The 26213-nt window shown below is 57.1% G+C and overlaps 1 protein-coding gene across 2 annotated transcripts in view; it reads right to left on the bottom strand.

The window, feature by feature from the left end:
- Positions 1–6607: 6607 nt before the first annotated feature.
- Positions 6608–26213, bottom strand: part of SLC43A3 (solute carrier family 43 member 3) — a 28728-nt gene continuing 9122 nt past the window's right edge. The window contains exons 2-14 of one of the 2 annotated variants that reach the window (XM_043516647.1): positions 24608–24846; positions 23909–24038; positions 20587–20633; positions 19110–19186; positions 14003–14095; positions 11039–11178; positions 10223–10356; positions 9037–9219; positions 8160–8279; positions 7839–8025; positions 7479–7602; positions 7144–7225; positions 6608–6701 (exon numbers count right to left, since the gene is read on the bottom strand). In XM_043516647.1, coding sequence (XP_043372582.1) covers positions 6676–6701; positions 7144–7225; positions 7479–7602; positions 7839–8025; positions 8160–8279; positions 9037–9219; positions 10223–10356; positions 11039–11178; positions 14003–14095; positions 19110–19186; positions 20587–20633; positions 23909–24038; positions 24608–24797 — 1533 coding nt within the window. In that variant the 5' untranslated portion in view covers positions 24798–24846 and the 3' untranslated portion in view covers positions 6608–6675. Of the gene's footprint in view, positions 7226–7478; positions 7603–7838; positions 8026–8159; positions 8280–9036; positions 9220–10222; positions 10357–11038; positions 11179–14002; positions 14096–19109; positions 19187–20586; positions 20634–23908; positions 24039–24607; positions 24847–26213 lie in introns of both variants that reach the window. The other variant, XM_038407993.2, reaches the window with a different exon arrangement.

The raw sequence follows: 26213 nt of genomic DNA, 5'->3' as shown, positions 1-26213 counted from the left end.
GCTGGAACCTCGCACCTGGGTCGTCCTGATAACCCCGGGGCCATTTCACCGCAGGCCACAGCACTGAGCACCCGGCCACAGTGCCCCCTGAGTGCCAGCATTAGGGTCCCCTCCCCTGCCAGCATTCCCTGGGAGGGTTGCCAACCCTTCAGTATTGTCCTGGAGTCCCCAGGAATTAAAGATTAATCTTGAATTAAAGATTATGTCATGTGATGAAATCTCTAGGAATTCATCCAACCAAAGTTGGCAACTCTACTCCCTGGGGCGGCCCCACGGAGCCAGGACCGCCCCCCCATTGCCAGGGGAACCCTGCCCAGTGGAACTGGGACTCGGGAACTGTAAACATGCCCCTGCAGATGCTGGTGGACCTGGGGTGGAGCTGCCCAGCACCCTGGCACCAGCCCTATTCAATGCTGCTATCAGTGCCCAGACCAGGCTGTGGATTGTGCTGTGACCTGGCCTGGCCTGACCCCATCCCTTGCATTCCCACTGCTACCAGCTCCCAGCCTTCCCCAGCCATGGCCACAACCTGCTCACGCGCCCGTCTCTGCCCTGGTCACCACCCTGCTCCCTAACTCTAGCCTGGCGCAGAGAAGCTGTGAGAACTGGGGCAAGCAGAGAGCAGAGCCTGGAGCCCATCCTGGGAGATAGGGGATGGGGGCAGTGGGGCCAACCCTGGTGGAAGATGGGGGGACAGTCGCACGCAGGGCTGGGGGGGCAATGGGGCTGGCCATTGTGGGGAATGGGGGGACAGTCCCATGCAGGGCTGGGGGGGCAATGGGGCCAGCCGTGGCGGAGGATGGGGGGACAGGATTGGGGGAAGGGGCAGTGGGTCAGCCATGGTGGGAGCTTGGTTAGTTCTAGTAGCATTCTTAGACCCACAAGCTGCTGAACACCCTCAGTAGCCCCCTGAGGATGTCCAGGGTGTTACCCTGCCCAACCCCCCCACCCCACCCCAGCAGGGGCATCTCCCCCAGAGATGGTCCCAGGCCTCAGCTCCTGTTCCCACCCGCACTCCTCCCCAGATTGTCCCTCGGGGATCCTGCTCAGAGCTCTCCAGCCAGCAATGTCACGCCAGCCCATCTCACTGGGTTCCCACCTGCCCCCAGCCAGCCCACGGAGCCCAGGCACAGACGCTCCCCCCAGCTCAGGGGCAGCTGGAGTGGGGCGCAGCTGCTCTCGCCTACAAGGGAGCCACAGGAGTCACATGGAGGGCTGAGATCCCACGAGGCCTTTGACCCAGAGGCAAAGGCCCTAGGCACTGTCACGGCAACAAAAGTCAGAGTCCAGCCACTCAACTCTCCTATCCCCACTCGCCCTGGAGCAGGAACTTGAGCTGGGAGCTCGTCTCCTCCCAGCCCTGGGTTCTCACATATCAATTACGGAGATCAGGGTCCCATTGTGCCAGGCACTGCACAGACCCGAACTGAGATCAGGCCCCCATTGCAGGCCTGCCGACAGCAATTCTGGGCCCCAGAGCAGAACAGTCAATGGGCCCCCTAGAAAGGGATGGCTCAGCGTGGCACGGAGCTGGACCACATGCAGCGGCTGGTGCACACACGCACAAGCCGCGCCCCTCGTGGGTTCAGTCCGCCTGACATTTGAGCTGTACTGCACCTGCGCTGGCTGCTGCCCAGTGAACTGCTGCTGGCCGCACTGCTGGTGCCCAGTGAGCTTCTGGCTGCACTGCTGGGCGCACTCTTCCAGCACGGCCAGGGCTTTCACATGCCCATCTGGCTGCCTTTACCACCACCGGTACCACCTCAACACGTGCCTAGGAGCCATGCAGCCCGCCCAGGTGATTGCCCCTTTGCCCTCACCCTCCCCTCTCCCCCGCTGTCGGCAGGCCTGCCCCATTGTGCCAGGTGCTGTACAGACCCGAACTGAGATCATGAGCCTGCTGTGCCAGGCGCTGCCCAGAAGAAAAGCCCTGGCTACCTGAGCTCTCTGTCGACATGACATCTACTGGCAGGTGCCCTGCTAGCTTCCTGCACCTGCTGGGGAGGTCAAATGGAATAGGGGAGGCCCAAGCCCCAGTGGCGTTGCTCCCCCAGCAGGCCCCTTGCCTGAGAGGTCCTGTGAGCTGGGGGTAACCCAGAGAGGCCTCCACCCTCCCCAGGAGGGGTCGCCTCCATGGGAGACAGATGCTCTGCTCTGTATTCTGGCTGGGGCTGCAAACTGAGCCTGCCAGAGGGAGGGGCTTGGGGCTGAGGGTGAACAGGGCATGCACTAGGCAGAGGCCGCTGAGCCCTCTCCAGAGACTGCACCCAGGCCAGGGGATGGGGAAGGATTGAGCTCTGACACAGGATGGAGACACAGAGACAGAGGGAGCTGGGATACATCCAGCAGAGCCAGGGGTCTTGGGGAAGTTGCTTCTGCCCACAGCTGCATCCGTCCTGAGCTTGGCATTGCCTGGCCAATGACGGAGGCATCTCCACTGAGCCAGTCCTTGCTGCCATGCGTGGAAAGGGCCCTGCCGTGTCACAGCAGGACCTCCCTGCCCACTGTGTCTCCCTGATGGGACAAAACCTCTGCCCTGGGGGTCAGAAGCCAGCTGGACGCGCTGCTGAGACAAGGGGAGAGCCAAAGGCAGGAGGGCCTGTCTTGGAGGTGTGTAAAGAGCGAAGCTATGGAGCTCGTCAGCACCAGGGGTGCTCCAAGAGAGACAGATCACAGGCTGGGGCACAGCCCACAGCCTGGGCAGGAGGGGCAGTGAGCCGACCCCGTCCCATGGGAGCAGATCTCTGAGACAAGATGGCTCCAGGCAGTAGTGGCCAAAGGCCGAGTGAGACCCGATGGCCGGAGATGGAGGCTAGACAGATTCAGGGCAAACCTAAGGGGCAGATTTGAACAGTGTAGGGGGTTCTCCCTGGGGACAACTCACCCAGGCGGGGGCAGATGCTCCGTCACTCAGAGTCTTTCAGTCCAGGCTGGGGTCTCTGTCCAGAGGCTGTGCTCTGGCTCTGTTGAGGGGGGAGGCAGGAGCCCCTGGGCAGGGCCGATGCCCGGTATGACGCAGGAGCACAGATAGACGGCGCAATGGGCTGCCTGCTCTTGGAGTTTACGGAGCTCTGCTGGGACTAAAGTCAGCTCCATGGCAGAGCCCCCACATCAGCCCCCACTCAGGGTCCCCCACATTCTCCAGGGGTTGGAAGTGGGCCTCATAGCACCAGATGAACTCTCCAAGGGGCATCAGTGCCAGTCATGTGGGGGGGGGCACTATGGGAAGTGGAAGAAGCCCATTTGTGCCCCAGGGCTCAGCACTGGCTAGTCCTCCCAAGGTTCTGGGGTAGCTCGTAGGTCAGAGCTCAGACTGGGTGTGGGGGTGTCGCAAGCTGTGGGGTGGGGGGAAGGGGGAGGAGCACAAGGGACTGGGAGCTGATTGTGGCTCTTTCCCCAGTTTCCTGTTCCAGCCCAATATAAAGGGCTGGGATGGCTGTAGCCGTCGGAGCTTGCTGAGGACCCACAGCCATCACAGAGGTGTGTGTGGGGGGGTCTCTCTGGGTGACCCCAGGGGCTATGGGGGTGATGGGGACCCGCTCCAGAGTGGGGTCAGTCGGTTAGGGCCTGGCTCTTACAGCAGCCAGTGCTGGTTTCCTTGGAGAGGTGACTGCCATTATTCACCTCTCTGTGGCAGGGAGAAGCAGATCGCTGCCTGACTCCAGGGGCTGCTCAGCTCCCGCCCTGGAGCCTGAGATCACGAGGCCTCACTGTTGGCCACTGAGGCTGCTCTGATGCCCAGAAAGGCCTGGCACTGCTCAGTGCTCTTGGCCCTTTGTATCCTGTGGCAGGATGTTCCACAGGCTAACAGTACGTGCTGGAATTTTCCTGACTGCTTCTGCCCATAGCCAATGTGTGCAGGTACCCCCTTGTTCCTGTGTTTCTGGGCAGGTGAGTGAGAGCCCCTCTGCTCCCACATTGAGCCAAGGACCCGGGTTCCCTCCTCCCTCTCTCGCACCCTCCCTCAGATGAGGGCGTCCCAGAGCAGGAGATACCAGCCAAGCAAGGCGAGGAGGCACTGGGGGAGCCAGAGCCACCATGCCCCACGGAGAGTAAGAGCTTCAGGATGATAGTGCCAAGCACCGCGGGCCACACCTGTCACTATGTGTTTGTTAACAATTGCCAGCCATTTTGGAGAGCCCAAGTGAGTGGGGCAAGGAGACAGGTGGGGAGAGCTATATGGAGCTCTTGCAGAAGAGTCAGAAGGTGGGGTGGGAAGCCCATGGAGCTGGTGGATGGCCCATGGAGGCAGTGGAGGAGGCATGGGGACGGTGGAGGGGTGATGGGGGGGGGCCATGGAGGCAATGGAGGGGGAATGGGGTGGTGGAGGGTTGGCACAGGGATGATGGGGGGCCCATGGAGGGGGCATGGGGGTGGTGGAGGGGTGGCATAGGAGTGATGGGGGGCCCAAAGCGGCAGTGGAGAAGGCATGGGGGCAGTGGATGGGTGGCATATGGGTGATGGGGGCCCATGGAGGCAGTGGAGAAGGCATGGGGCTGGTGGAGGGGTGGCATAGGGGTGATGGGGGGCCCATGGAGGCAGTGGAGGAGGTACGGGGGCGATGGAGGGGGCATTGGGTGGTGGCATAGGGGTGATGGGGTGCCCATGGAGGCAGTGGAGGGGCAGTAGATGGCGGTGGGGTAGTGGAGGCAGTATAGGGGCAGTGGAGGGGAAGAAGAGAGATGGGGGGCATAGGGGCAGTGGATGGTGCATGGGGTGGTGGCCGGTGGATGTGACTCTGTGCCTGGGCCCTGACTGATGGGCGATCCATCCTCCATTGCAGCTCAGTGTGTCCCCAGCTGGGACCCCGCTCAGGGCAGCCTCAGCCCACCCCCAGCTTGTACTATGGAAGGTAGGCCTGGGCAGCTCAGGTGTGGGTCCTAGCTGACCCCCAGATAGCTGGCAGTCTCCTTGTGGCTCATTGACCTTGGCTGCCCATGAGATGCCAGGGCTGGTGCCAGGGCAGAGACTGGTGCCAGCAAGTCACAAGTACTTCCCAGCAAATCCAGAGCCCCTCACTGTGGCCCCCGGCAGGCTCCAGTGCAGGGGCTGGAGGGGAGGGGATTTCCTGGGACACTCTGCAGATGGGACAGCACAGATCCTACTCCAGACACTTTCCCACAGTTCTGGCGTGTGCGCTCCTGCTGGATCGACCACAGTCCCTGGAACTACTCCAGCTGGGCTGGAGGGAACCCCTGGTGCTTTTGGAAAACATGTTTTGCCCTGTGCACTGCAGGTGAGGATCCCCCTGAGGGGGCAGGGCGGAGATGGGGATCTATTCACTGCTTGTGGGAACAAGAACCCTTGGGCAGGGAAACCGGGGATCTGTGGGGCAGGGGATCTGAGCGTAGGTGGGGTCATGGGGTGTAGGGCAGGGGATGCGAGGGGAGGTGGAGCTTTAGGGTGTGAGGCAGGGGATCCAAGGTAGGTGGGGCCGTGGGGTAGGGGATCTGAGGGTAGGTGGAACCATGGGGTGTGGGGCAGGGGATCCAAGGGTAGATGGGGCTGTGGGTTTGGGGCAGGGGATCTGGGGTTAGTGGTGCTATGGGAGTCTGGGGCAAGGGATCCAGGGTTTGCTGTGGGCTGGGTGCCAGGTGCCAGCTGGGAGGGGACTAACCTCTCTCTCCGCCAGATAGTCACTGGAGAAGCGTCAGCTGCCAAACTCGCCTGCCCTTTATCTGCGAGTACTGCAGGGGCTGCTCCCCGCCCCCACGGGATCCTGCTGCCCGCACCTCTCTGCTGGGCTGAGACTCCCCACTCTGCTTTGCCGGAGGCCCTGCTCCCTGGACTCTGCTCTACTCCCGGCCCTGCCCCAGCTCACTGAGGGGGCAGCCCCTACCCTCCACCCTCGCTCATTACCTGTGACTCCCTGCAATAAAACAGTGCTTCACTCATCACCCCTCGGTATTGCTCCTTCCTGCCCCGGGACAAAGAGGGCCCTCCAGGGGGCAGGGGCAGGGTGGGGGGAGGGCAAGAGGTGGCCTGGGGGGAGTGGGGCTGGGGGTTACCTCCACTCAGGGATGGAGGTGGGAGGGGGAGTTACCACTCCACCGGGCATTACAGAGCCCACTAGTTGGAACTGCATCCAGTTCTGGGGTCCCCCTATCCCCAGGTCATTCCCAGCAAGCAAATGGCTCAGAAAAGCCCAACCAGAACGGAGCTGAGGGCTGCAGCCTCTGCCATAGGCCGCACCGTCGGGAAGTGCCAGCCATTTTGTTCAGCAAGAGCAGCTTTGGGGGTTCTTGCGCCCGGTCTGTGCGCCCCATCGGTGGGAGGAGATTTCTCACAGCAGAGGCTCTTCAGTCTTGTAGGGGCTAGGCACAGGCACGCACCAAATTCAGACCAGGAACAGGGGGCATGTTTTTTACATGGAGGGTATCTAACTCCTGGATCCTCTTCCCAAGGGATGGTAGGTTCTCCAGCGCCTGGAGGCACCGAATCAAAACCTGACGCCTGTCTCAGACAATATGCCATACTGGAGCCTCGGGGGGGCGGGGGAGGAGAGCACTGTGGGAGGTTCAGACAGTCAGACAAGATGGGCACAAGCTGGGCAGAGTGGGCCAGGGGCCTCCAGTGACCTCTGGAGAAGGTTAAATGCAGATCTGGATTAGTTCCTCGTTAGCATTTATGTGATTTCAGGGAGGAAGGCGCTGGGGTGTCTCGCTCCCTCGTTTTTTACAAAGAAGCACAGAAATAAATCTCTGTAATAAAAGAGAAGGAAATGGGGGGGATTGAAATACACCCTGCCGATAAGGGGAACTAGAATACACCTCCCATCCCCCCTCCCTCCACCACGCACCCTGGGAGCAGGGAGAGGGAAAGGCTGGATTTATACCAGCCGAGCTATAAAAAAACGTAGAAAATCAAGTATCCGTAAAAATAACCCATCGTGACCCTCCACCCTGCCGCTGGAGAGGAGCGAGTGTATGGCTGGAGCGGATGGTGACAATGCTGGGCTGGAGGGACACAGCCGGGGACTGGCTGGGGCTCAGCTGCACTCCTAATTCCCTTTCCTCATTCCCTTTTGGGGGGGAGAAGCCCCTGAAGATCCCTGCTGGGGGTGGGGAGGTCAGATGGAGGACTCCACACCAGCCTTGGCCAGGGTTAGGGGGGGTGAGTCAATGTGTTGCTTTTTCTGCTCCCTCTCCCGGCGCTGGTACTCCCGCAGCACCACCAGCGGGCTGATGAAGGCCAGGAGGATGACGATGATGAGGCCAATGTTCACCTGGATGGGAAAATCAGGTTCTGAACACCACAGAAAGTGGGGTGTCAATAAAGTTCCCCAGATCCTATATGGGGCACCCCCTGTCTCTCACTGTCGGGTGTTGATAAAGTTCCCTAGGCCCCAGACAGGGCATTCCCCGTCTCTCACTGCTGGGTGTCAATAAAGTTCCCCAGGCCCCGATGGGGCACTCCCTGTCTCTGACTGCAGGGTGTCAATGAAGCTCCCCAGGTTCCAGATGGGACAGGACACTCACATAGAAGGGGTCGTCGCTGAGTGGTCCCTTGATGAGTGCGAAGCAGGGGTACTGGAGGAGTGACACCACGGCTGACATGCCCATCACCAGCCCATATAGCTTCCCAAAATGGTCCAGTGGGAACCTGTGGAGAGCCGACCCGGGGGGGCGGTAGGAGAGGAGGGTGTTATAGATGCGGGGGGCATTGTTGTGAGATAGGCCAGAGGCGTACCCTGCCCCACTGCCAATGGCTTGGCATCTCTGTGCCCTGCGATCCCTCCCCTCCGTTTTCTCCACCCCAGCTCTGCACCCCTGCCTCATTCTGCCCCCTCCATATCGAGGATCTTCCCTCCCTCAGCCTGTGCCCCCCAGGTGACTCACGCGATGGCCAGGAAGGCGGCGTTGCCCCCGTACAGGAAGGAGCGGCTCAGCACCTGCAGGATAAAGGTGACGTACTGCACTGGCAGCACTGGCACGGAGGCACACACTGAGAAGGCCACGCACTGCAGCACCGTCACTGCCAGCGACAGGACGCAGGAGTGCAGGTCCGCCAGGGAGTCCGAGCCACCTGAGAGACAGGAGACACACTGGCAAGAGGCAAGGGAAAGGCATGGGGCACTGGCTGGGGGAAGCTTGCAGCACCGGGAGGAGCAGCAGTGGGCAGAGCTGGGTCCAGCAGCTGGTGACGGATGGGGTGATTACCTTTGGCACTGCCATCCTTGCTCTTCCCACGCTTGTGCCGGTCTAAGATGAGCCCATTCCAGGGGGCGCACAGGACCCCGCAGAGCTGGGTGAAGGCGAAGGCATTGGTGTAGGTGCTCACTGGGAACAGAGACAGGCAGCAAGACATAATGCTTGAGACTCCACCCCGCATGCCCTGCTCACTTCCTGATCCACTGGATGTGAGGATGGCCTGCATTGGCCAGGCACTCCTGGGTCCTGCACCCAGCCCTGGGTGACCTTGGCTAAGCACTGCCCCTCCCCCTGCCTCAGTTTCCCATGTGTGACAATAGTACCAACCTCCTCAGGTCACTCGAGACACTGGGCAGGAAGGGCCAAGGGTTTGTACTTGTTCCAGCCTCCCTCCCCTCCTCTGAAGCCTACCCCATTCTCCCCTTCAGTTCTCCTCACTTCATCCATACCAATAAGTACAATGCATTCATCAGACAGCAGGGGGCAGAACTGCCCAGCTCAGAGACACCACTGCCTATCCAACCTTACCTACAAAATCTCTCCCCATCCCACCTGTTCTGTTTCCTCCCTGGTTCCCTCCATCATCTCTCTTCATCCCTGTCTGCTCCATTCTCTCTGACCTTCCCTCGATCATCTCTCTCCATTCCCGCCTTCTCCATTCCCTCCGTCCTTCCCTCGACCGTCTCTCTCCATCCCTGCCTGCTCCATTACCCAGTCTTCCTCTCAATCATCTCTCGATCCTTCCCTCAATCATCTCTCTCCCTCTCTGCCTGCTCCATTCCCTCCGTCCTTCCCTAGACCATCTTTCTCCAACCTCTGCCTGCTCCGTTGTTATGTTCTCCCCCTTCCCTTGTACCCCCACTGTGGTAGGCCGGGTGCCCTGTACCTAGCGTGGTGTCGCGGGTGGCCAGGTGCTCCAGCATGGGGTTGAGGGTGCCGATGAAGAGGTAGTGCCGCAGCTGCATCACCGACAGCCACATGAGGTGCCAGAAGAAGAGCTTGGAGAAGACACAGGCCCGGAAAGACATGGCAGGGAGCTCTCCGTGGCCTGGCCTGGCGCCCGACTCTCCTGGGGATGGACACAGTGCACTCAGGATTAGCCCTAGATTTGGAGGTGGGCTGGGGGAGGGAGGGAGCCCACACCCAGAGGGGGTGTAGTTTCAGAGTGGGGGCCTGTGCCTAGAATCCAGAAAGACAGGGACGCTGCAGGGGGCCTGCGGGGTGCATGTGACCTGAGGCTGTGAAGGCTGGAAAGAGAATGAGGAGGGAGAGTAGGGATCAGCTCCCGGCCCTGCTGGTTCACCCCACCCCAGCCCAGGTGGCGGTGGCTGTCCATCCTGGGATCCTCCACAAACCATCCCCCAACCTCCCTCGCGGGCTCCTGTGGTCAGAGGTGCCTGCCTAGGAGAGGGCCGACCCCAAGGAGCCCAGAAAGGCGCCTGCATCTGGGCTGTGGCTCTGCTGCACTGGAAGGGGGCACCTCCAGGGGACACTGTCTGCCCGGGAACAAGAACAAAGGGCTGAGGTGGAGGTTAAGGGCGGGGGGGGGTGTTAAATGTGGGCTGTTGTGAGCTGGAGTCTCCCCTGAACTGGGCCAAAAGGAGGGTCAGAGGGCTCAGGGCTGCCCAAGCTGGCCCCCATTTTACCTTTCCGTTCTCTCCAGATGTTGCAGCACTGGCTAGTCACTGCAGAGGCTGGGGGGCTGCCCTGCTCCCTTTGGGGGCACAAGGCTCTCCTCGCACCCATCTCAGATGGAGTCGCTGAAGGGAGCTCGCGGCATGAAGCAGGGGTGCTGGAGGCTCTGAGGTTTGGGCCCCTGAGGCAGTGGCTTACCCCAGTGACAGAGTGAGAGCCTAAAGGGGGGGGGTCCTCCAGGGACTGTCCCAGAGCACCAGACCTGTGGATCCGTGGGGGGCTCACTGGAGGCCATGGGTGCTGCAGAGGGGATTTGGGGGCCTTCCTGGGGGCCATGGGTGCTGCAGGGGCAGATGGGGATTTGGGGGCATTTCTTGGGTGGGGCCCCAGGAGGGAGAGGAGGAATTTGTGGTGGGGGGGAACTTCTCCAACCCTACCTTTGCCCATGATGGCTTTGCCAGCATCAGCACCTCCTGGGCACGGGTCGCTGGGGTCATGGGCTCCATCGCCCAGGCCTGGCCGCTGCTCCTCATGGGTACGGTACGAGCACCCCTGCCTGTGGCACCTCAGCCTGTGGGCACAGCAAGCCAGTCACTGCCCACCACAGCCCAGGACATGGCCAGAGACAGCACCCACCCAGGCCCACCACTAGGGCCAGCGACCCCCATGCAAGAGCTGAGGCTCCCCAGCACCCACCAGTGCTCACCTGCAGCATGGAAGCAACCCCGAGGCAGCATGGCCTGGGGGCCAGGGGAGAATCGCTCCCAGGGGTTCAACACTGGTACTGCCAAGACTGAGCCCCATTCACCCAGCAGAGCCCATTCCCTGAGGGAGGGCAGCAAGGGTGCAGTGGAGTTACGAGACAGACTGCGATGGAGGCATCCGTGGGAAGCAGATGGGGGGGCACAGAGCCCAAATGGGGGACAGAGAGGTCCACAACAGGCAGATGGGGGGGTGGAGGGGCTTGGGGGAGGCAGATGTGGGGACAAAGAGGCGCATGGGACACAGATGGGGGATGAACAGCACAAAGACACCTATTGGAAGCAGATGAGGGGTTATGGGGCCCATGGGGAGCAGAGGGGCCCACAGGAGGCAGATGGGGGATGGAGGGACCCATGGGGGGCAGAGGGACCCAGGGGAGGCGGGGGGGGGGTGGATGGAGAGACCCAGGGGAGGCAGAGGGGCCCACAGGAGGCAGACAGGGGATGGAGGGACCCATGGGGGGCAGATGGTAGGGGTGGAGGGTGACTCACCCGTATGTGTATCCTGGGGGCAGAGGGTAGGGGATGTGCCACCTAGGCATCAGGAAGAAGGTGCGGGTCAGGTGCCAGGCGCTGCAGGCCGAGAGGAAGAGAAACATGGCTCGCAGGGTCAGGCCTTGCTCGTACATCAGCTGGGAGTGAAGGAAGTTGTCAGTGGGTGCATACGGGGCCAACCTAGACTCAGTGACTTGTATTGTTCTTAGGGTGGCTCCCAGAGGCTGCAGCCAGGATCGGGGGCCCCATTGTGCCAGGATCTGCACAGACCCCCACCGAGATCAAGGCCCCCATTTTGCCAGGCCCTCACAGACTCCCACCGAGATCAGGGCCCCCATTGTGCCAGGCCCTGCACAGACACATAGCAAGGGACATCCCGTGCCTTGAAAAACTCAGTCTAAACAGATAAGGGGAAACTGAGGTATGGAGAGGGGAAGTGACTCAACCTGCCCCCGAGTCAGTGACAAGGCCAGGAAAAGCTCCCACATGGCCTGATTTCCAGACCTGTTGTTTAAGCACATCCACACTTTGTCCTGCCTTCATCCCAACAGCCCAGCACCCGACTGCCCCTGAGTGGCTCAGGTGCCCTTCATACATTTCAGCACAGGGCTGGAAGATCATCACGGGATTATTTCTCTCAGCCGGCCCTTGCTGCAGAGACACAACCTCAAGTCGGTTATTCCCACACAGCGTGTAAATCCCATGGCAGTGCATGGCCTGGAGGAGGGTAGGGGGGAGAGGAACTCACAGCCCAAGCAAAGGGAAAGAACATGGAAGCAGTGGGAATCTCCGCAGCTAGGATCTGTGCAGTGTCCAGCCCCACAGGGCCCTGATCTCAGCTGGGGCAGGGTCTGTCTCTCCCTGTGTGTCTGTGCAGCGCCTGGTTCAACAGGGACCTGATCTGAGCTGCGTTCCAGGAGCTACTCTACGTGCTCTAGTGTCACAAAGTGGCTTGCCCATGGGCTGGAGAACCAGGGCTAAGCCAGCCCCTTACAGAATGGGCCCCATCTGGGAGGAAGAAGGGCTTCCGCTGCTCCCAGCATGAGGGGGTGACAGAGAGGAGATGCTCAGGCTGAGCCAGAGACACAAATCTGAGACGCTGTGGCTGGCTTGAAGCAGCAAAACAGAAGCTCCCGCAGAGACACGGCCCAACTCCGGGAACGAGGGCGGGGAACCCCCTAGCTAAGGGGCCTGGAGGGCTGGAGTGTACCACGGGACTGAAGAAATTGGGTGGGAAATGTTTCAATTTTCCTCTGGCCTGTGTGGAGTTGTTGGCATAGGGCGCCCTGTGAAGGAGACCACAGGGGCGGGGTGCCGCAGAGGCATCTCTGACCACCAGGGGTGCACGGGAGGCAGTCAGAGGACAATGTGCTGCACCTGGCTTCAGAAGGGCTGCCTGGGGTGGCTGCAGATGTGCATGGGGTGCGGGGCACCCTAAGCCAGTAAAGCCTCTCTCAGGAAGCTGATCCCAGCTGCATTCGCAGCAGAGAGAAATGAGGTACTGGAGCCTGAAAACTCAGAGGCATAGGGGCCACCTGTCCTGGTGGGGGGCACCCAGCACACTAAAAATGTACCACCAGGGGCAGAGTACCTCAAGGCCTCTATGGAGATCAGAGCCACCCTGTGCTAGGTACTGTAATCCAGAAGGAAACAATTCCCACCAGTGCCATCTACATGGACAAAGGGCAGGAGGGGACACTGAGGCACAGAGAGGGGGTGGGACTGGCCCAAGGTCAGAGCAGGAGATAGAAGCCAGCTGTCCTGAGGTCCAGCTCTGTGCTCTCTCCACTGGGCCACACTGTCTTTCTACTCCCCTGGCTACGGACAGCCCCAGTCCTGCTGCACACACACCAGTGGTTTTCTCTGCCCCTGCTGGGCTAGAGCTGACTTGCAGCCCAATGTTGTTCCCTCAGAGGGACAGCTGGGGCTGGGCGCTGGCTGAGCTCAATCCTGCACAGGTGAGTCCAGTCTGGGGGAACAAGAACACAATGTGATCCTCAGAGGGCGTGCAGGAAGGGTGATAAGAACCTGAACATTTGCATGTCACAAGGTTTAGGAGGTGGCTCTATCTAGGGAACTCCTTGCTTAATGGACCCCAAATTTGCACATTTAACCCTGCTCTCGGCCCCCATGCAGCAGAGCAAATTTTGATACAATCCAAGTTGGCACGTGGGCGCTAAGACAAAACAGTGCTTAGACAATGCAAGAGCTGCACGCTTAACTCTAGCAGCTGCCTCTTGTCGCTGGGCCAGCCAACATGAAATTCACCCCAGCGCTACCAGGTCAGGGGTTTTGAGGGGAACCCCAGAACACACCCAGCATTCCCCCTGGTCAGCTGTCTCCCTCTGGGGGATCCCAGAGCAGGCCCCGCATTCCCAGGGGCTCAGCCCTCTCTCTCTCCGGGGGATCCCAGAACACACCCCTCATTCCCAGGGTCTCTGGGGGGATCCCAGAGCTAATCCCACATTCCCAGGAGCTCAGGCCTCTCCCTCCGAGGGATCCCAGAACCCACCCCGCATTCCCAAGGGCTCAGGCATCTCCCTCTGGGGGCTCTCAAAATACATCCCACGTTCCCTAGGACTCAGGCATCTCCTTCCGGGGAACCCCAGAACACACCCTGCATTCTCCAGGGCTCAGCTCTCTCCCTCCGGGGGACCCCAGAACACACCCTGCATTCCTAGGGTGTCTGGGGGGATCCCAGAGCACATCCTACATTCCAAAGGGCTCAACCCTCTCCCTCCGGGGGGATCCCAACCCTCCAGTTCTGGCTAACTCCATCATTGGTGGGCCTTGGGACCTGCCAGATCCAGATTGATGACAGAGGAGACATTATCTGATATTGTGACACTCAGGCTGGGGTTTCCAGGAGGTGTTCTGACCCACTCCTCCCACCCTCCCTATTGCTCTTTCCTCCAGCCACCTCCTCTCCCCCGTCCCAGGAGCTACAGCCCAGGGGCTCACCTTGACCACTAGGAAGACGGCGGAGGATGAGTCGAAGGCCCCATTGTAGAGGGTGATGATGGTCGAGCGGTGCTTCCCAAACAGGTTCCCCACCTGAAGGAACGATACATCTCCACACCCAATTAACATCGCCCAGGGCACCCCAGTCCTGCCGGGCTACCGGGACCATGGGATGGGGGCTGATTGAGCACTGTGGGGTCTGGGACCCACAGGGAGCTGGATGGGGGAGGGTGGCACCATGTGGCCTGGGGTGCCTGGGGAGCTGGGCTGCGGGCTCCTGCAGGGTCAGGGTTCCCCCAGGAGGCTGGGATGTGGGAGTGGCACTATGGGGTACGGAGTTGGTCTGAGGGGGGCGCTATGGAGTTGGAGATCTCCCAGGGAGCCATGCTGGGGGGTGCTATGTGGGCTGGGGTCTCTGGGGAGCTGGGCTGAAGGAGGGCCTGTTCTCTGCCTCCATTACTCAACTGGCAGCAGTTCTGGCAGGGCAGCTGGAGCTGGGGGCATCTGCTCCCATGAGGACCCCCTCACCCCCAGCTCTCTGCTTTTCTGCAGGGGGCTCTGATTCTATATACTATATATAAGTGGGATTTTGATTGGATTCATGCTAACATAAAAAAAAAACAAAACAATCATTTGTGGCCCCTGCTGACACTGATTTTGTCCCCGTTTCTGAAGCTTCCACACTTCAAGTGTAATTAATTTTTTTCAGAGACTTTTAGTTGCTGGAGACAGGGGTGTGAATTAGTGGCACTAATTGTCAGTTTCCGGCTGCTAGTGGTAGTACTGCACAGTGCTTTATTAGTAAAAAGAAAAGTAGTACTTGTGGCACCTTAGAGACTAACAAATTTATTTGAGCATAAGCTTTCGTGAGCTACAGCTCACTTCATCAGATGCATTAGGTGGAAAATACAGAGGGGAGATTTATATACACACACAGAGAACATGAAACAATGGGTTTATCATACACACTGTAAGGAGAGTGATCACTTAAGATGAGCCATCACCAGCAGCGGGGGGGGGGGAGGGGGAAGGAGGAAAACCTTTCATGGTGACAAGCAAGGTAGGCTATTTCCAGCAGTTAACAAGAACATCTGAGGAACAGTGGGGGGTGGGTTGGGGGGGGGGAGAAATACCATGGGGAAATAGTTTTACTTTGTGTAATGACTCATCCATTCCCAGTCTCTATTCAAGCCTAAGTTAATTGTATCCAGTTTGCAAATTAATTCCAATTCAGCAGTCTCTCATTGGAGTCTGTTTTTGAAGTTTTTTGTTGAAGTATAGCCACCCTCAGGTCTGTAATCGAGTGACCAGAGAGATTGAAGTGTTCTCCGACTGGTTTTTGAATGTTATAATTCTTGACATCTGATTTGTGTCCCTTTATTCTTTTACGTAGAGACTGCCCAGTTTGACCAATGTACATGGCAGAAGGGCATTGCTGGCACACGATGGCATATATCACATTGGTAGATGCACAGGTCAATGAGCCTCTGATAGTGTGGCTGATGTGATTAGGCCCTATGATGGTGTCCCCTGAATAGATATGTGGACAGAGTTGGCAACGGGCTTTGTTGCAAGGATAGGTTCATGGGTTAGTGGTTCTGTTGTGTGGTGTGTGGTTGCTGGTGAGTATTTGCTTCAGGTTGGGGGGCTGTCTGTAAGCAAGGACTGGCCTGTCTCCCAAGATCTGTGAGAGTGATGGGTCGTCCTTCAGGATAGGTTATAGATCCTTGATGATGCGTTGGAGAGGTTTTAGTTGGGAGCTTAAGGTGATGGCTAGTGGCGTTCTGTTATTTTCTTTGTTGGGCCTGTCCTGTAGTAGGTGACTTCTGGGTACTCTTCTGGCTCTGTCAATCTGTTTCTTCACTTCAGCAGGTGGGTATTGTAGTTGTAAGAATGCATGATAGAGATCTTGTAGGTGTTTGTCTCTGTCTGAGGGGTTGGAGCAAATGGGGAATTCCACCATGATTTCAACAATTTCCATCCCACCATCAACCTCAGCCTGGACCAGTCCACACAAGAGATCCACTTCCTGGACACTACGGTGCAAATACGCGATGGTCACATAAACACCACCCTATATCGGAAACCTACTGACCGCTATTCCTACCTACATTCCTCTAGCTTTCATCCAGATCATACCACACGATCCATTGTCTACAGCCAAGCTCTATGATATAACCGCATTTGCTCCAACCCCTCAGACATCCTACTTGTTGAAAACAATCTGTGATGAGTTCATTGAGCCAATGGGATGTAAGGTTTTGGAATTCTTTGTAAGTGAAGTCAAAGAGGTAAAATACTACTCTTTGATCATAGGTACAACTCCTACTATCACTCATGTTGAACAGTTATCTGTCATTTTCCGATATGACTTGCTCATATCTGGCACTGTGTGTCTCGTTGGGTTTATACCCATCAAAAGCCACACAGCAAAGTCACTCTTCCAGCCCGCGGACCCTTTATTGGACACAGACAACACTGCTATTGAAAACTGCAGAGGTCAATCCAATGATAATGCAAGTTACAGGTCTGGAAAGTATGAAGGTCTTCAAGCTCAGATCAAAAGACTAAGCCCATTAGCTGGGTATGTACCACACACAGCTCATTCTCTGAATGTAGCTGGAATATGTAGCATTGATGCATGCATGAAAGCCATAAACTTTCTCTGTTTTGTTCAGAAACTAAAATGTTTTTGTTTTGTTTTGCAGCATCACCCAGGCAATGGCAGCATCTGAGCAAGAAGCTGACCAAGAGTGACCAAGTAACTCTCCTTGTCCTGAAAACCCTGCCAGATACGAGCTGGTCCTGTCAGGCTGAATCTTGTAAAGCAATTGTAGTGAACCGTAAGGACATTCAACATTGTTTCAAAGAACAATGGACAACGCCGAGGAAAAAAGTGGAACTCAAAGGAAAGCGCAACCATCTGCACCTTGTGAGTACCCTATGGAATGGGATATTAGAAAGGTTGGACAAAACTAGCCTAAGGATTCAAAAGCCAGGCCTGGGTCTTGTCATTGCTGTTCACTTGCTGCCTTCCTTGCAAGAATTCACCCCAAGCTTCCAATCTCGATTTGACTATTTTGAGATGCAAGCGAAAAGAATTGGGAAGTGAAGGTGATGAGTCCTACATGGAAACCACAAATGTACTGTAACCCAAATACTTCCAGATGGCAAAGTGAGGAAGTAGGAAATCGGAAGTTGAGTGCTGTTCTCCTCTCCTCCACCAGCTAAGTTGGGAACTGAAAAGAAGAAGTGAACATTATGCTGAATTGTCATGCATGCCAGCACTACTTGACGCTTACCCAAATGATTTAGAGCCTCTGCTTGTCCCCGAAATGGATAAATTTTCAGTGTTTGTAAGATACTGTGATGTGCAGGATGAGTATGCTCCTGAAATCATCACATTTTTTGCACGACCAAGGCCTGAGTAATGTCTTCCTGACTGTTTGCATCATGTTGAGGCTGTATTGGGCTGTGCCCATTGCCAGCTGCGGAGCAGAGCGAGCCCGTTCTCAAAGCTTGCCTTAATACAAAAACGTCTTCTGCCAACAATGGCAGTAGCAAAGCCCTGAGCTTTTGCTATGGTGGCAGCTGAACGGGATGCATTTCGCACGCTGCCGTTTGAGGGTACAGTTGCTGAATTTTGTGGCACTTAAAGCTTGCAAGATGCCAGTTGAAACGTTCAGCCTTTCATTTGACTCACATTGTTCTATGTTTATCCAGGCAGTATGTACCCTGCTCAGCATCTTCACTTCTCTTTCTGTGTCGCGACCGGGTGGGCCTTTCTCTGGGGCCATCTCAGTATCCCCTCCTTTTCCAAAATTCTCTCCCGCTTCGGAACCGTACTCCAGCTTTCCTGGGTTCTCCGCTGTGGGGGTCTCCCACTTCAGGGGACGTTCAGTCTCATAGGCTCCTTATAAAGATCTGATTAATATATGGTGGTCCGGCACGACTGGCCCCTGGGTGTCTGTTGCGGGGCAACAACTCACTGCTGCGGCGACCTCCTGTTGGTTGTCCAGGGAATTAGCTCTTTTCAGCCAAGAGCACCCTCCGCTGGTTGGTGTCTCACCTGCCGCTGGCACTGTGCCCGTCCCGGACCCTGGTGCCCTTCTAGATTAGGGTTCTGCCCCCTGGCAGTACCCCCTTAGTCTGGGTCTCCCCGACCCGGGGGAACCTCCAACCCCTTATCCCTTCTTGCCTCAGTGGCTATTGTCAGACATCATCTAGCCCCCGCTCCCTGGGGCAGACTGCAGCCTGTACCACTCATCATCAGCATGGGCGGGTCAGATCAGCTGCCTCGGTCTGGGTCTGGGCTGCTCCTCTGCAGCCCTAGTTCCCTTTCGTGGGCCTTTCCCTCGGCCTGCAGCCTGGGGCTCTGCTAGGCTGGAGCTCCCCAGCTCCCTCTGCCCTTCCCCAGCATGGCTCTGCCCTGGGTACCCTCCTCAGCTTCCCCAGCAGCCAGGCCCTCTTCTCTCCATAGCTAGAGAGAGTGTCTCTCCTTCTGGCCCACTGCCCTGTTTTCCTAAACAGCCCAGTTTTTTTCCCCTCTCAGCCCTCTCCCAGGCATGGGAGCCCTTCAAGGCATGGCGGGGACCACCCCACCACAGTGTCCCATGGTGATGAGTTTACCCTGGATCTCCTAAGTCCATGTGGGCTGCCGAAGCTTGTCAGCTGTTCCCTCTCTCCGCTCGGGTGCAAGAGAAGGCTACCTTTCCTCCTGGCTGCCACCCCATCTGTGCCAAGCTCCCCTTTTAACCTTGCTGCCTCGGGCTCTGCAGCTGGGCCGATCCAGTAGCGCTTGAGGCCAGAGGAGCTCCTGAACCTTGCCCAGATCAGGGTGGGGGCATGTTCCATCCCAGCCCTTATTCAGTCATGTACAGGACTTGTTGATTGCCTCCAAAAACCATTAGCCCTGGGCTTCCAATCTCATCAATCCAGCCTTGCTTTCCCCAGGGGGACCAATAGGAGGCAGCAAACCCGGCCCCTCTCAGTAGGCCCCTTCCTCAGTGCCCAGCTAGAGATCACTCAGCCATTGCCTGGGGAAGCCCCCACCCCATGGCTGGCACCCCCGGGGGAGCCCAGACGGAGGGGAGTGGAAGGGTCAGACCTGCATGTTGGTGAGGATGAGGAGGATCCCACCGATGGAGAGCAGACACATAGCCGGGAAGAGGATCAGCGCCGTGGCTGCAGGGGCACACAAGCACCGCATGTCAGGGAGCTGCACACCACAGACATGCACCATACACCACACACGCCAAGGCACCGGGCACGCACACAGACAGCAAGTGCAACACACACACAGGGACATACACTATCGGGCTTTTCAACAAGCCCCAGTGAGTGTAACACACACACACACACACGCACAATCATGAGATATAACAATTCCTTGCGAGTGTAGCACACACACCCGTCTGGCCTCAACAAACCCCAGTGAATGTACACACACACACACACACAAAGAGTCAGGTCTCATAACAAGATGCAGCATAACACACACATGCACACACACAAAAGTAGGCCACATAACAAGCCCCAGCGAGTGTTTCACACACACACATACAAACACACACACACACACACACACACCCTGTCGGGCCTCCTAACAAGCCCCAGCTAGTGTCACACACACAAAATTGGACCTCATAACAAGCCCCAGTGAGTGTCACACATACACAGACCCTGTCAGGCCTCGTAACAAGCCCCAGCAAATGTCACACACACACACACACACACACACACACTCTGTCAGACCTCATACAAGCCCCAGCGAGTGTCACACACGCACACACACACACCCTGTTGGGCCTCATAACAAGCCCCAGCTAGTGTCACACACACAGACACAGATACATCTGTCAGGCCTCATAACAAGCCCCAGCGAGTGTCACACACACATACACAAAGACACACACACACACGCCCTGTCCGACCTCATAACAAGCCCCAGCGAATGTTACACACACAGACACAAACACAGACACATCTGTCAGGCCTTGTAACAAGCCCCAGCGAGTGTCACACACACAGACACAGACACATCTGTCAGGCCTTGTAACAAGCCCCAGCGAGTGTCACACACACACACACACACACACACATACACACACACCCTGTCAGACTTCATAACAAGCCCCAGCGAGTGTCACACACACACACACACACTGTCAGACCTCATAACAAGCCCCAGTGAGTGTCACACACACACACAGACACACACACACGCCCTGTCAGACCTCATAACAAGCCCCAGCGAATGTCACACACACAGACACATCTGTCAGGCCTTGTAACAAGCCCCAGCGAGTGTCACACACACAGACACGGAGGTAGGTGCCCAGCCACACTCGCCCAGATGGGACTCCGAGTGACGTTGGCTCAGGACTGGCTCTCTCTGCCCAGCAGGAGGCAGAGCTGCACCCAGAGCCCGATCACAAGTGGAGGCAGAGTTACCGGCCCAGTGAGGGTGCTCCTACACTGAAGGGCTGGGTCCCCCCAGTGCTGCCATGAGGGGGTGCCCCAACCCCAGCTCGGGTCATCATGAGGTACCCTGCTCCATCTCGCCCCACATGCAAAGGCCTCACCTGCTGTGGAGAAGGCAATAAGCAGCGTGCCACCGGTGTAGAGGGATCTGAAACACACAGACACAGGGCTATGCTGGGGGAGTGACAGAGGGTGTGGGGCAGAGGACACCCCCTCCCCACTGTGGCTCCTGTCCCACATGAGGAGGCTGCAGCTCCCATCACAGCTCCAGGGGTGGGGGGAGCTAGAGGGGGGTTAGCTGAAGGCAGCGGTTGAGTAGACAGTGGGGTAGCTAGACACTTGGGGTGCAACGGGGGCAGGGAGAGAGAGTGGAAGGAAGAAGAAGGACAGGGAAGGGGTGATGGTGGGGAAGGGGGGCAGGGAAGGATGGGGGACAGAGGCAAGATTTAACCCCACAGTCAAGGCAGTGGAGGGCAGGAGACAGGGCTGGGAGGGGAGCCCAAGTGAGCCAGGAGCTGCAGGCCGGAAGCTGCAAACACTGGTTGTACCCCAGGGGATGCTGGGAGCAATAAGAGCGGGTTGGCTGCGCACAACAAGGCACGCTGGCGGAAGGGATGGAACAGATGATACTGCGTGGTGGCTGGAGCAGAGCTGGGTTGGGGTCAGGGGGCTATTGGTGGGTGTTGGCAACCGGGGCACAAATGGGCACAGCATGGCCCTGGACACTGGGGCTCAGGCCATCCAGCTTGTCTGCACCTGGGAGACTGACTCCAGTACTACACTGCTCTAAAGAGTGAAGAACTGGGTCCCCCAGGGACTTACCCTGGTCTCAGGACAGCCAGGAATGGTACAGCCTGACTGGTAAATATACCTGGGCAGACCTGCCCACAGTTAGTGCCCTTCCTGAATGGGATAGATAGATGGCTAGATGGATGGGGTGCTTGTAGACGGATGGATGGATGGATGGGGTATATGTCAATAGATGGATGGATAGATGGATGGATTGGGTGTATGTAGATGGATGGATAGATGGATGGATGGGGTGTATGTAGATGGATGATGGATGGATGGGGTGTATGGATGGGGTGTATGTGGGTGGAGGGATATATGGGATGGATGGATAGATGGATGGATGGGGTGTATGTGGGTGGAGAGATGGATGGATGGATGGATGGATGGATGGATGGATGGATGGATGGATGGATGGATGGATGGATGGGGTGTATATGGGTGGAGGGATGGATGGGATAGATGGATAGATAGGGTGTATGTGGGTGGAGGGATGGATTGGATAGATGGATGGATGGGGTGTATGTGGGTGGAGGGATGTATGGGATGGATGGATAGATGGATGGTTGGGGTATATGTCAATAGATGGATGGATAGATGGATGGATGGGGTGTATGTAGATGGATGGATAGATGGATGGATGGGGTGTATGGATGGGGTGTATGTAGGTGGAGGGATGTATGGGATGTATGGGATGGATAGATGGATGGATGGATGGATGGATGGATGGATGGGGTGTATGTAAATGGATGGATGGGGTGTATGTAGGTGGAGGGATGGATGGGGTGTATGTGGGTGGAGGGATGGATGGATAGATGGATGGATGGATGGGTGGGATGTATGGATGGGGTGTATGTGGCTGGAGGGATGTATGGGATGGATAGATGGATGGATGGATGGGGTGTATGTAGATGGATGGATGGAGTGTATGTGGGTGGGGGGATGGTTGGGATAGATGGATAGATGGATGGATGGGGTCTATGTGGGTGGAGGGATGGATGGATAGATGGATGGATGGGGTGTATGTGGGTGGAGGGATGGATTGGATAGATGGATGGATGGGGTGTATGTGGGTGGAGGGATGGATGGGATGGATGGATGGATGGGGTGTATGTGGGTGGAGGGATGGATGGATGGGGTGTATGGATGGGGTGTATGTGGGTGGAGGGATGGATAGATAGATGGATGGATGGATGGGGTGTATGTAGATGGATGGATAGATGGATGGATGGATGGATGGGGGGTATAGATGGGGTGCATGTGGATGGATGGATGGATGGATGGATGGATGGGTGGGGTGTATGGATGGGGTGTATGTGGGTGGATGGATGGATGGATGGATGGATGGATGGATGGGGTGTATGTGGGTGGGGGGATGGATGGGATGGATGGATAGATGGATGGATGGGGAGGGCAAAGGCATGTGTCAGAGGCTCAGGCGGTGGGTGGCTAACCTTAGCTCTGTGGCTGGGCCTGGATCCCTAGGAGGGGGCTGGCTGAACCCTGCCAAGCACAGGGGGAGTGGATGAGCCCTAGTGGGGGCAGGTGGCACCTGGAGCCTTTTGCCTGGAGGCCAGTGGGTCCAGTTAGTGCCAGTACCCCCCACCTCATAGCCGGAGCCTCCTCCCCAGCCCAGGCAGCAGGCCTTTGCTTTGACTGCCATGGGTTCTGGGGCTGGCCCACAGCGTCCTGGTGAGGGAGCTCAGCTGAGCGGGAGGGACTGGAGCTGCAGAGCTCCCAGCAGAGCCCCAGAAGCAGCAGCCTCAGCTCTGCAGCGTGGATGGATGAGGGAACAGCTTGTGGGGAAGCAAGCAGCGAGCACTTCCTTCCGGGCACTTGTGCAACCTTAGCAGTAGCCTGCTGGCCATGCTGTGGAGTGCAGGGGAGTTAGCCCAGAGCCAGCTGCACCAGTGCCCCTGGGCCCAGTCGCATACAGGACCTGCTGACTTAATCCCTGGCCAGTTAACAGATACTAACTCAGCCAAGGAGAAACAAATGAGCTGCAGGTTCCCTGGAGCCCTAAGGGCAAGGGACAGCTGGCAAACACCGGTCCCAGCTGTGGGGAGGGGCCTGTGCTGGGGGGGGCTGACCCTGTGAAAGTGTGAAGGGGGGCTGTGCTGGGGGACAGTGGTCTGTGAGACTGGCTGCTACAGGCACTGATCTGTGGGCCCAGGCAGGGCTGTGCTTGGGGGGAGGCAGATGGGCTCACTGGATAACCTGGGCTGGGCATGGTCCCTGATTTTCACCGCATTGTGGGGAGAGCGAGGAAGAGAAACAACCAAAGAAAGAAAGAGTGGGGAGGGATGGGGATCCTGTCCTGGGGGACCTTCTCCCCTCCCCCCGACTCCATGGGGTTGATCCCACACACACACACTAGCCAGACTCATGGAGATGAGGCCTGGCTCCAGGGGGGGAGAGCGCCCCATCCCCCACCCCCGGGTCCCCAGGGATCCTAGGGGAGGGGTTCCGGAGGGGATTCAGTTCAGGGGGAGGGATCCAGGAGGAGGGTCCCAGTGGGGTGGGTGGGACCCAGAAAAGGTCCTAGTGGAGGGGGGTAAGGGTTGCAGTGGGGGTGGTGCAGCGGCCCAGTGGGAGTATCCCATGGCGTGGATCCCTGGCTCCCCCCCTACTTACATGGCCAGCAAGCGGGCTGGCATAGTGCCAAAGCGGTCAAAGATGTAGCCAGTGGGGAAGGTCATGAAGTTGTTCATGAAGGAGCCAACCGTGAAGATGAGTGACAGCTGCTCGTCCTGTGCCCGGCAGTCTGGGGAGAGCATGGCCTGAGACACTGAACTGACCAACCCACCCCCACAGCTCCCACATGCCCCTCACGGACTCTGACATCCCCATGCTCACACACCCCCACCTGGATCCCAACACCCATACAGGACCCTAACATGGATTCACCCCCAGACATGTACCCCCTGCCCTGACACCCCATCCCATCGCATACACATGGCCCCCAGCCCCGATACCCTCCCTCACACCGTTCACTCATGGCCCCTCACATGCCCTCTCCTCCGCCACACCCATTGCCCAAGAGTGTGTCTAGGGGAAATGGGTGGCACTGGGCCGGAGGGGAGTTCAAGGTTGGGAACCAGAAAAGGAAGGAATCTTAATTTAGGGATATGCAAATGAGACAATGCATAGTCCTGAATATGCAAATAAGGGTGTTGCTTTATTTGCATATCCTCATCAGCCTTTTGGCCCCGGTGCAGCACCTGAGATAGAGACATCCCCCTGGACCCTGCTTTGCTGCCCCATCCCCCTCCAGCACTGCCCACTCCCCTGCAGCGCTCACCCCTGCCACTCTCGTTCTGCCCCCTGCCATACCTGGGCCCTGCGTGCCATTGCCCGTGCCATTAGCCGCTGGCACACACAGCTCCTCGAAGTAGTCCATGTCCTTGAGCACATACACCAATGAGGCCCAGCCAAAGATGATGCCGGCAAAACACATGCATTCCAGCAGGCCCGAGAGCAGCGTGCCCAGCCGCTTGGCCAGCCCTGCGCCCTGCTCCTCCATGGCACCCTGCCCGCTTCCCTTCTGCTCCTGGGAGGGTCCCTTTCTGAGCCTGGAACCACAAAGAGACACTCCAGGAGGTCAACGCTTTGCAGAGAGAGCCCATGCCCGGTGCTGAGATGCAGCTGCTTCTGGGGAAGGGGGGTCAATCAGATGTTCATACAGGATTCCCCCACCCAACACGGAGATGCAGCTGCCTCAGGGGAAAACCTGTATCCTAATATGCGGGCTAGAAAAGAAGTTGGTAAAGTACAGGTGAGGAACAGTCAAATGCAAGCATCCCATTTAAACACAACACATGGAGGCAAGCAACTGCATATAGACAACATGCACAAGTGCTTATACACAGATGCTAGACATCTAAATACTAAGCTGGATGAACCTGAGTGCCTGGCATTAGTGCCAGTATCCCCCACCTGATATAACAGGCAGCACAGAAATTTGATGGAATGAGGATAATCCATGGGACACAGAAATACCAGGTAGGAAGGTATGAGAGAGCAGGTCATGCTGGTGGGGGAGTGGCACTGTATGGGAAAGAAAGCAACAAGTCAAATAAAGTAAAAATCTTAAACGAATCAAACAGTTCTATGGAATCTCTTTGGATAGAAACTCCATGCTTGAACAATGAGAGTACAGCAGCAAGGATATACTACCAAACATATGATTGTGAAATGCTCAGGGACATCAGGGAAGCTAAAATAACAGAAAACCCAATAATAATGGGGATTTCAACTTTCCTCATATTGACTGGGTACATGTCACCCAGGACAGCATGCGGAGATAAAGTTTATAGACACCATAAATGACAGCTTCTTGGAGCAGCTAGTCCTGGAACCCACAAGGGGAAAGAGGATTCTTGATTTAGTCCTCAGTGGCACACAGAATCTGACCTTGGGGTGAATACAGCTGAACCACTTGGTAATAGTGGCCATAATGTGGTTAAACTTTGCAGCCATGTAGGGGAGGAAATACCAAAAAACCCACCACACTCATACGTAACTTTACAAAGGGGAACAACAAAAATGAGGATGGTAGTTAGATGGAAATTAAAAAGAGTAGTGCTAAGGGTAAAACACCTGCAAGCAGCATGGAGATACTTACAAACACCTTCCTAGAGGCTCAGACAAAACCCATCCCCCAAATCCAAAAAGATGGCAGGAGGGCTAAACAGCGAAGTAATGGAGACTGCTAGAGGCAAAAGTAAGGAACATAAACTTTGGCAAGTAAAATGTGAAAGTCTAACAAGAGAGGCCATAAAAGGATTTAAGAAGGAACTTGCTAAAGATGCAACAACTAACAGTAAAAAGTTTTAAGTACACTGGAAGCAGGAAGCCTGCCAAACAGTCAGTGGGGCCACTGGACAACAGAGGTGTTCAAGGAGCACTCAAGGAAGACAAGGAGGTTGCAGAGAAGCTA

The sequence above is a fragment of the Dermochelys coriacea genome, chromosome 6 (genome assembly GCF_009764565.3).
Source record: "Dermochelys coriacea isolate rDerCor1 chromosome 6, rDerCor1.pri.v4, whole genome shotgun sequence".
Taxonomy (NCBI): Eukaryota; Metazoa; Chordata; order Testudines; family Dermochelyidae; genus Dermochelys; species Dermochelys coriacea.
Note: the sequence above shows the minus strand (reverse complement) of the source record. Positions and strands in the feature narration are given on the sequence as shown.